Below are 11,509 nucleotides of genomic sequence, written 5' to 3' on the forward strand. Positions count from 1 at the left end.
CTATGTATAGAGGTACAGAGACAGTGGCTTTCCTCCAGGGTGTGTGTAAAAGACATGCATATACAAGCTGAGTAGTACATTTGAGATTAAAAACAAAAATAGAGTCCTATATAATATTAATCCAAATTGCTTATGTACATTTCATGCATATCTTAGCTTTCTCTGATTAGGGACTCAGAAATGCTCAATCTCTCTTCTAAATAGACCATAATTATATAGTGGTGCATCTGCTAGGAATTATATAATGAAAAGAAATCAATGCACAGCAATACTGATTTTCCCAGTTGAGTATTTGGTTCTTGAACATCATCTTAATTATGTTAATCAACCCTTGGATTTAAAAAATATATGTATCACTTAAATATTTTGAATCTTTTGTGTTTTTTTCCCATAAAGGGGTTCTGCATTTTTGTCCTTATTTTTAGGTACTTGCATGCCTGATATGTATTCTAGGGATGTATGAAGCGGACCGTATTTGATTCAGATTCGGCTTGAATCGAGGACAGTGACTCAATTCGTTGATTTGGATCACTGTCTCCAATCCGATTTGGCCGAATCTGAATCTGAATATTCGATGTTGATTTGGAGAATCAGCAATTCGGCTATAGATACTGCTTTAAATGTTTTTCTACATACTTCAAGGTAGCAGACGCAGCTTGTGAACACTGTGATGGTGGGGCAGATGGAGGGTCCCACAGGAGCATGGGTGGGGGGGCCCACCGTGTGCTTGGTGGCAAAACCAGAAGTGACACTTCCAGTTCTGCCAGGGAGTGTGCAGGGGGGGTCCCCCCCATACCCTTCTGGCTTCGCAATTGGCCATGGGGGAACCCTGGGTGCCCCCCCCAGACCCAGGAGGCACCAGTCACTGAGCCGGGGGGAGGGTGCAGTACTCCCTGACAGACCTGGAAGTGGACTGGAAGTGCTTCTGGTCCACTTTTGGGTCTGCTGCCAAGCGTGCTGGGAGGACCCCCCACACTCTCATGGGACGCTCCATCTGCCCCAGCATCGCAGCATTCATAAGCCACCTGGTACCCTGAGCTATGTAGAAAAAACATTTAAAGCTGTGTCTGTGTCCGAATCTCTGAATCCAAATCGAATCAGGAGACCCTTTAATTTTTCTGAATTGAATTGGAACCCTCCGAATCGATTCGGAGGGTTCCAATTCAATTCAGAAAAATTAAAGGGTCTCCTGATTCGATTTGGATTCAGAGATTCGGGCACCAAATCAGGCTGAATCTCCGCCGAATCAAACCAGGGACTAAAGCTTTGCACCGCCTTAATGTATTCTGAGTCATCTCTAATTGGGAAATGACATGTCTCAGGAACTATTTATTTACAATCATGTTACTCTATGTATAAACTAGACATATATTTTTGTCCCATTTAAAAAATCTAGGACATAAGATTTTTTCCATGTTTTTAATGTCTAGTAGTTGGAATTCCTTCCAGCCAGACTTACTTACTTAATGTCTCATGAATTGAGTCTAATAACACTTGCCTATAGGTCTTTAACATTTTCAATATTTTGTTTTATGAGATGATAAATTAATACATTATAAAATAGGCAAACTGAAAAAAAAAACCCAATAAAGGACATCAGCTATGGTAAAAAACAGAAATAAATGAAAAGTTAACTCGGCTACACCGCACTGGCAAAGATTTTACAAGGCAACTAAATTTAATCTTTTAACCACTATATATGAAACTACATAACTTAGAATCGGTGAGGCGACATAGTGAAAATGGGTCTTTCTTTGACCCACTTTCATCATTTGAACATCACAAAATGTTCCAGAGAGTAAAACACATAAGCATTTCAATAAGGAAGCAAGTGAAATGCCAGAAATTGTTTCCAATCAACTCTAGTCATTTTATACCAGGAGCTATACCGGCCCTTGGGGATTCTTTCTGTGCTACGGCCTCCTGCTCTACTGATATAGGTGCTGCGATCACAGTTACACAGCATGTTAGATCCTAAACAAGTTCTGCTGCTGATTTCAGTGGGTCAAGATCAAGCCCTGGCTGAGATTCACAAGTTGCTCTCCTGCATTATGACAATTTACTGCAAAGGGCAGGACTGTATGTGCCTGATGTTATGGTTCTTACCCCCTTATAGAAATGAGCTGCTTGACAGCCATTCACTGGGAAAACTGGAATAGGAGAAGTACCTGGAGAGTGAGCTGGTCTGCAAACTGAAAAGCTGTTGCTTCTATTAATGGCTGTGGTGAAGCACTCCTCTGCCTCCATTCATATTCCCGCTCTTTGTTAATTAAGCTCTGAGTTTTACAGTGTGCAATCTCTAATTTAAACACACAGTCATGCATTTCATCCCTTTTCCAGTTTGCTTTCCTATATCTCTATCCAGCACCCTGGTCTGAGATGCATACAAAAGTGCCTGTATTGTACCTTAATAAAACCTTCCCTGGGAAACATCAAAGCAGCATGGTAGAAAACACCAAAAACCAGGCCAGGGGCCAAAGTGCAGCTCAAAGACCAGTTACATGTTGCTCCATGTCCTTTGCCTCTCTCATTGCAGACACCACACTCCAGTCCTTTCATGGTGTCAAGTCGCATTATAGAGCATAGATCAGATAACTTACACTAAGATGGAAACTTTAAAGCTTCTGTTTTTTAAGGTTTGGCATGTTTCTTTCCGGTGATTTGGTATAGGCACTTCCCTGCCTCTTTAGGCACTTAAATAACTGTTCCTTAATCTCTCTGATCATCAGTTCTCCACTGTCACAATGGGAATGATGACAGGAGGCAAGGCCTCAAGAGACTATTTTGTTCAAAGAGACACGAGCATTTGTAGCTACAGCTTACTTTGTCAGATGCTGTGCATAGACGTCCAGGGGCAGGGGCCGTTTGTACATGCCACAACATTGGCCTTTAAAGTGGCTTAATGCCCTTTTGCACCGCTTTAATAGTGCAGCTGTTTGCACGCGTCAGCAGCGAAATGCATGTTAAAGGACTCTGGGATGCAGCAAAATAAAACATCTTGGAGGTGGTTTAATTTGCCGCGAAGGAAAGCGCCGGGCCCTGTGCATCTCAGGGGCTAGCTCCACTGGAGATAAGAAAAAGCTGCAAGCCTGATCTTTTTTTTATTCCTTCCTGGAGCCTGCCTGCCTATACGGGGGCCTTGTGCTTCCTTCTGCAGCTGCGGTGCCCCCCGGGACTGCTCAGGCCTGGTGCTTGTGGGTGGGTGCCACCGGGGCGGGGGCCACCACTGCTGCAGAGGGAAACACCAGCTCCCCCCACTGCAGCTCAGGGATTGCTCAGCCCACCGGCAGCTTGCCCTCCCCTCCCCAGTGCCGGAGAGGCCCATAAGGGTTGAGCCCAACCCCTGTGTACATGCCACAGGGGTTTACTTCACCCTAAATTGAAGCGGTGTTTTTAAAGACCCACCGCTTCAATGTAGGGAGAATTAAACCAAAGTAAACCTCCGTGGCATATACAAATGCCCTGGGTACTAAATAGAAAGGAATAAAGTCATTTAAATAGAAAGGATAGAGAAAAGGGGAGGGAAAAAAAATCAGTCTATGAATTTACTTGATGGCATGGAAAACTATGGGTACAAAAAAGGCAAAAGTCATTAGGAAACCATGTTTCTTCTTAACATGGCGGGGGAGGGGGGAGATTAAAATAAAACCAAAGATTATAACATGAACAGAAAAAAAACCCAACTCTTCCTTTGCCAATGTGTTTCCAATAGGTGATATCTTTGAAATTCTTGGAGACAAAGAAATACTTGGAGCTCTAAGCAGCTTCAGTTTTATCAATCTGTCATTTAAGCATTCAAATCCCTTAGTTCCTGTTTTTGAGATTATTTCTCCCCGTGCCACAGGGCTTAAAGAGAACTGTTTACAACTGTTTTACAAAAGAACATATACTGGTGTGGGCAAGTGGTGGGTGGGAAAGCAAAGGGCTCCTTAGTATGTGTGAAATCATGTATCGTAATTAAAACTTTAACAGAGAGCTTCTTTGACTGCAAGCTCACACACAGCACAACACATTTCTCACGCTGGCGTGCAGCGAGTTAAGTCCGTACGTTTCATTTTCAATAATACAACTCTTCCTGCTTAATTCTCCACCCAAGACGACATGCAACACAATGACAGACAATGCTTCAAGTGGCTAGGGAGACATTTCTTGCAAGGGTTTGACACGACAAAGCCATGCCAGGAACAATACATCCCATGCAAAATATATACACTCCATGCCAACTTCAGCCCCGCCAAGGATGTCATCTATAGTGATAGTGGGCAAACAACAAAAGCTGTCTCAACCTCACCAAAAGTGTGAGGAACCAGACCAAAGAAGCAGGATGCAGAATATACAACTGTTAGACAAAACCAACCTCAACAACAGAAACTACTTAAAACAGATGACACCAGCAAAAGGGCTCAGCTCAGTGACAACCGCTCAGACTTCTAGCCCGAGTTCTTTCATTTTTCTATGAGCATTTATTTAAAACTTACGGCACTGTCTAGTGGCCTTCACTGCTTAAACACAAGTGTATGTTATGGAGTCATACAGCAATTCCAACATGGTTCATTGCTGACCTGAAACACTCCTCTGAACAAACAATATTCAGCAAGGTGGACAGGGTGAGCAGGAGAAAGGAGAAGATCAGTAGCAGCCTGAGTCTTTGTGCTGCTCTCTGTAGCTTCAGTGGCAATGTCAGTGGAGTAAGTAATGCCGAATCTGGCCTTAACTATGCAAGTCAGAGATAATAACTATGGAGCTTAATAATATCACATTTTTAGAGCCGTATATATATATATATATATAAAACCACAAAAACTTCTGCATCAGCTCGCTCCCTAATGTGCACTGCAAAGCCCTAGAGACAAATGGTAATGAAAGAAACCCCTGGAAATAGCACAGCAGCAAAGTCACTATGAGAAGCTAAATGTTCTTACATAAATGCTCAATGAATTTCTGTGAGGAGTCAAAATGTTGGGTAATAAATACCTTAAATACGCATACTATAGTCTTAGTTCAGTCATTAGAGAAAAAAAAAGCATATCAAAAGAAAGTATTCTTGCCAACACTTTTGTTTGTATGAATCATGGCTCAGTGAAACATTTCAGGCATATCATTTATCTTTTCTTTGGCTTAAATAGTAAATGCTTCATCAATTCATGAATTCTGTCCTTGTTTTAATTATGCTGCGTTCTGAATGTAGTTTTGTAGACCACAAAAATAAAGACTGGGTTGCCAAACACAGAATGTTTGTGCAGTTTCTAGGCTAAAACTGTGCAGTCTATTTCTCTTCATTATCAGCAATGTTATTTGTTATTTGCTGAGGCTCAGTTCAGCAAAGCTTTGATTTGATCAAGTTCTTATAGATCCTGAAAATCCCAGTCCGCCAGAAAGAATTATGTGCCAACATCAGTAACTTCATTTTTTCGTATTTTGTGAGACCACAGACATAATAGTGACAATATTAAATTAGCAGATGTTTGGAGATTTTTTTAATGTAATTTTAAGGCTTAGTTCTTCTGTGCCAGCATGTGTGTAGATGTGTGTAACCCCTGTATAGTGTATGCATGCATTTGAAGGCCCAAATGGTATTTAAACAAAATCCCCCAACCCCATTGTAATCAAGAGTTTGATGGCATTACTATTATATACCTTTTTTGCTGTTTAAATTGGTTATGAAGTGTACACTCTTGGCTTGGGTGAAATGGGACTTAGATAGGTATGCTTTTTGGCTATTTAAGGGACAAAACACAAGCAAAAGTGTCAGGCATTTTAGTGTTAAGCTTAAAATTTTACTCTCACAGCCCTGTTCTGCCATTAATATTCACAGTGAATGTCAACTGAGGCCGTAACCCTGAAAACATGGTACCTATTTGTGAAGGGGGCTGACCAGATGCTTATAGTTAAGCATGTGCTTAAGTGTCTGTAGAGCAGACTCTTCAGCAATCCATGGAAATCCCAGGTAGGAATTGTGGACTGAGACCCACATCCTGCAGATAGTTATGGACATTCATTATTGCTCTGATTGACCCCTTGGGTTTCAAGAAGGCAATTCCCATTAGTAAAGTTAATCAAGTGGATAAGCAATCACAGGACTGGGGCCTAAGGTAATCTTCACCATGAGGAAGGCGTAAACAAGATCATTCTCAATGAGAAGTAGACACATTTCTACCATGTATTTGAGGTGGAAAACTCTCATTTAGATTTGGACACATCTGCATTCCTGGTCCCTAGCTATGAATACTCACATTTGAGCTCTAACCACTTGAAGATTTGTAACATGAAGTGTTTAGCACCAACTCCTGGATAAAGCTACTTTTGACTGTTTATTTCATTATACCATGCATGCTCCTGTTCTCACCATTTGCATTAACCAATACAGCACAAAATGTGAACTGCCCCGTTTAAATCAAATATGCAACATCATGATTATGATTTTGGTGGATTATATGCTGATATTAAGAAGCAGACATTGGCCACGTCCACACAAGCAGGGGCGTGCATTTGCAGCAGCACAGATAGTAGTAGCACAAATTTGTGCTGCTACTTTGTGCTGAAGTGTATGCCCTGGCTTGTGAGGTCTGCAGTGGGACACATTGTCCTTCTGCTCTATGTGTTGGCTGGGGCATAGGGTGTCTCACAATGGGGCTAGCCAGCAGGCAGACCCCACACTGAGGCACCCTGTGCCCCCATTAGCCAGGGAGTGGTATATAGATGTGGTGGCTGGGGCTCAGTGTGCCTCGAGATGGGGAAGCTGGCAGCCCTGGGCTGCCTGCTCCCTGCTTCTGCATGCCTCAGCATGGGGGCTCTGCTGTGGCACCCTTGCACTAAGGCATGTGGAGTCCCTGTCTCAAGCACCCTGCACCCCAACCAGCTAGGGAGCAGTTGACCGGGGTGCAGGGTGCCTTAGCACGGGGGCTCTGCAGCATGAGGAGCTGGGGGAGTAGGCAGCCCCGCTCCCCCGGCTCTGCAATTGTCCTGGCACGCGGCACTTGGGTGTGCTTTGTGTCGCTTGTTTTTGCAGGGGTTTTTTTTTTTTTGCTTTCCCAGTAGGAAATTTTACCCCAGCACTACAAATTAGCAGCGGGGCACGTGGTTTAATGTGCAACGTGTGTGGTCTGTGGTCCTGCAAAGAGGTCTGCAGTGCCACAAATTGCATGTGCCTGCACGTCTGGATCCAGCCATTGTGTCCAAAGAATTTTGTTTTAAAAAAATAATAAAATAAATTGAAGTGGGAATCTTATGTATTTGTTTTTAAAGATGGAAGACATACATGTCAAGGCATGCTCTTTAAATAAAATTGTGAGTATTTTTGGATGCATTGGAAAATGACAGACTTTGTAAGGATAATTTGCAAACTGGGAAAAAAGGCAAAATATATTGAATAAATTATTCAGTATTCACTCAACTCTGTCTTTAACAGTGGGCGAATTTAGATTCAGTAGGCCCAAGTGAGTATAAATACCGAAGTGTCCATCTGTACCACCTTATATGTTAGGAATTAGCTGTCTGAGATACCCAGTGAGATTTTGAAGGACAAAAGGCACAAAAGTGCATTTGTTGTCCAGAACGCACATTTTCCATTCTTATTATAAAAGAATACCTACAGCCAAATCTTTAAAAATTAAATTGAATGATAAATTGATGTATTCTACGATTGATATTTTAAAGTTTGAGGCTAGAGCTCATGTACAAAACTTGGTGGGGAGAAGAAGTAGAGACTGGCAGGGAGAATAAGTTTCAAAATAGAAACCAGAGACCCAGTGTTGGAAAGAACAGCGTGACACTATAAACCCAGGTGCTCAGAACTCATAGGTGTCTCTTTGTGAACTCTCAACACTGTTCCAAGCAGCAATTAGCAATACTCAACCATTATTGTAACTGGATGAGTTAGTCTAGGTACAGCAATATAATAATTACTGTTAAAATTACACTTTTCCCCTATTAGATTTTGATTAAAAGCTGTGTTTTTCTAGAGTCAGGATTTTTACCCAGCAATCATACAAAAAATATTTGAGCTAATGTTTCTGCTGGGATCACAGCAACTAATAAGGAATTACACCACTTTACATCAATTGAGGGCTTAGCCCTTTGAGCAGTGCAGCCACAGTCAAAGTGCAGTTATACTCAAAGTCAATCCCGTAGCGATATGAGATTTTCCAGGCAGAGTCCCTGAAAAAATAGCTTGTTCTGTGTACTCAGCTGGTAAAAAGCAGCATAACTATTGAAGTCAATGGAGCTGTGCTGATTTACACTAGGTGGGGATACAACCTAGTAGAATAATAAGAACCTATTAATGATAATTTAGGATCAGAAACAGATCAGATAACATTTCCTTCTCCATCCCGCTAATTCTACTTTATAGGGCCGATGGCACTGAATAAATTAAATATAGTAAATCACCACACTTCTTTCTTGGTACTTTACAGCAGGAGGTAAATCTTCCAGCAAGAAGCAAAATGACCAGTCACAAACCTAAAACCCCTCAGCCGTTTCACCAGAAAAACAGTTAATGATAAAAAATAATTACTCGCCTAAAACTCCAAGATCTAAGGATCATATCCATTTCCAGATCTGCCCCTTGACTGCATTGTGGCCTTGGGTAAGTTATTTAACTGCTTTGCACCTCATTCTCCCTGTGTAATGCCTCAAACATTTAAAGAACTGTATCTCCTTGGATGAAAGGCACAATACGTTAAAGCACACTGAATTGCTGCTGTATTTTACTCTTTATTAAAGGCTGTGACTGGGGTGTATGATATGCAATAAGCAGTGTAAAGTTAGACTTTTATAAGCGTGATCTGAAATGTGCCCAAAGAGTTTCCTAAAATGATCCAGTATCAGGCACTGAGCATCTAAAGCATGAAAGTCACTTACATTTCCAGGTACATTTTTTTCTTCCCCTTGCAGCCAGCTGCTGTTCATCATCTAAACTAATGGGGCATGACTCGAGCTAGCTTGACTAAGTCTTTGGGAAAAATACAAATTAACTTACACTTGAGGTCAGACACCACCAATTTTGTCATGAAATGCATACCCCAGCTTTTATTACTCTGCCAAGGAGGACACTTCACCCTCCACCCCCTCCTGCCAAACCTGCCTGTCAGGGAGTTACCACACCAGTGCTAAGAATATCCACTATTCTCTGGCTCCTTCCTACAGCCATCATAATGCGATACTGTCCTGCACCATTAATATTCCTAAGAGATTTCATTAAGAAGGAAATTGATATTCCTGTTCAAACACTTGCCTTCCCCTGTGGGACATCACTTGGCGTGCTCTGTAATCCAGCAGCCTCTTCTGCTGTGATGCCTCCGTCAGGAATGTCTGTAGCCTGACTCCCCTTTTGGGTTTCAATTTGTGTTTTACTCTTTTCCTTTCCCTTTTCCAGTTTGAAGAGTCTGTCAAAAAAGGTTACTTGCTTTGGCTTTGACGGGGCAGCATTCTCTCCCTCAAGTGATGCTGATGCTGCTAGTTCGGTTTCACTAATGGATGCTGCAGAAGGGGTCTGGTTTAGGTTTTTATGCGAGCCTTCCTCTGGTGCAGCTGTTGCTGGAAGCTCGGGCATCTCTGAGCTGACATCAAGCTTAGCTGATCCAACTGATGAATCTGTAGCTTGCTCTTCAGTACGTCCTGGTACAGGCCGTGAAAATGCCAAGACAAAACGAGATTTAGCAGCTGGCATGGGCTTCTTGGCTCCATTCCCAAGATTTTTTCCGTTCACATCAGAAACGGAGCTTATCTCCATTGTCTTCTGGGAAGAAACAGCCGCATTATCTTCTACAATACTTGCCCTCGCATCCACTGCAAATAGAAACATAAAACAGCAATTATCCAACCAACCAAGGAAGTTGTACTAGTTATTCTATTAATTGGGGTGGCCTCGATCTTTAATAAACTCATTCTAAAACTCAGTGCTTGAATGAGGACCGTACACAGTTACATGTTAAAAAATGAACCAGTTGTTCTCTTGTTGCTGCTTATCTATGGGCCTGATCCTCTGAATTTCTGAAGTCCTCTAGTCTCATTAAAATCAGCTGAAGCATTGGGTATTCAGCATTTTTCAGGATCAAGCGCATTCTCTCTCTGTCTCTCTCTCACACGGACACGTGCACACAGAGTGATATGCTCGAGCCACAGTGAGGTATTGGGTGAGGCTTGTGCTAATTTAGCCCAGTAAGTAGGGAAAAAAACCCAAAAAAACAAAACACTGACTCAGATGTCTGTAGCATTAGAATTAAGCAAACAAGTACTTTTGTTTTATTTGGGATTATTTTCCTATCAAAATTAAAAAGGAAATGAAAAATATCTATAAAACTTGAGATCCAGCTATGTTAATAAATCTTTTTTAACTTAAGTTAACAAAGTTAATAGGAGTGGGGAAAAAATGGAGTGTAGTAAGAACTGACTTGATTTGCTCTTTTAACAATATACCTTTTAAAGTGGTTGTACCTCTTCTGACTCACTTTTCCAGCTTTTACTCTAGGTTTACTATGGATCTGATTCTCCTAATGGTAGCTCCATTGCCTTCAGCAACATTTACTGGGTTTAAACTGAATGAAGCCCAATAGTATGAAGAGAGAGACAAACAAAGGGAAGAAATGGGAAAATGAAGCACAGTGACCCGACTCCTCAGTGAATGGGAAGAATGCAGCAAAAGGGCTGATCCCATCATTTTCTTCTAGTTTGCTTTAGCCAGTTTTATCCCTTTGACATTTTATTTTTATTTTATTTTATTATATTGGTGTAATATTGATATGGTAGCTGGGGGCCTATCGTGCTACATGTTGAACAAACATTCCAGATCCTGCTAAAACTTGATAGGATTTCTATATTTACCTACAAACATTAAAAGAAAAAAAATCAAATTTGAAGGTGCAAATGTTATAATTTTACTCAGAGTAGTGCTTTGTTTTGGAAGGGGCTCAATCGTGGGATTACTGTTGAGACCAAACTATGCAAAACATCCTTTTTTTTTTTTCCCTTTTCACAAAACATGCACATTTTCTAACCTACCATAAAAAAATAACAACAACATTTAAACCAGAAGTGTGAAATAGTTTTCCATTTTGCTGCTATGTTTGCATTTGTGGAGTGCAGTTCTCACAAGGCCCCAAGTGACGTTAGTGAAGCACAAGCAGAAAAAGCAACATGCTCACAGTCAGTGACATGGCTGAGCTGATGGCTCACTTCAGTAGATTATAAATTGAAGGTCACAGTGAGGCTCCCTAGGATACATTTGTTTTATTCTGAGCTTTTTCCATTGCCTGTGTACAGCCTGGGCCTGTTTACTCCTTGCAGAAACCACAGTGTTTTTCTAAGCTTTTCCTTGGTAGAGAACAAGCAGATTCTCATTTGCAGACTGTGATAGCATGCCATTCTCTACAGTGAATGACTGTATTATTGCCATTTTTTTTTATTGGTGTGGTGTCTAGAGGCCCCAGTCATGTTTCAAGGTGATGTAGAAAGGCAGAACGAGACAGTCCCTTGGTTCACGTAGAGGCCATAAATCTCATACACACTC

At 41.5% G+C, this 11,509-nt stretch overlaps 1 protein-coding gene across 9 annotated transcripts in view; it reads right to left on the minus strand.

Moving 5' to 3' along the window:
- Nucleotides 1-11,509, minus strand: part of BCAS1 (breast carcinoma amplified sequence 1) — an 81,035-nt gene that overhangs the window by 44,207 nt on the left and 25,319 nt on the right. For all 9 annotated transcript variants that reach the window (XM_014517196.2, XM_014517195.2, XM_006018181.3 and 6 more), the window contains exon 4: nucleotides 9,236-9,789. In XM_014517196.2, the coding sequence (XP_014372682.1) occupies nucleotides 9,236-9,789 (554 nt within the window). The remainder of the gene's footprint in view (nucleotides 1-9,235; nucleotides 9,790-11,509) is intronic.

The sequence above is a fragment of the Alligator sinensis genome, unplaced genomic scaffold, assembly GCF_000455745.1.
Source record: "Alligator sinensis unplaced genomic scaffold, ASM45574v1 scaffold115_1, whole genome shotgun sequence".
NCBI lineage: Eukaryota > Metazoa > Chordata > Crocodylia > Alligatoridae > Alligator > Alligator sinensis.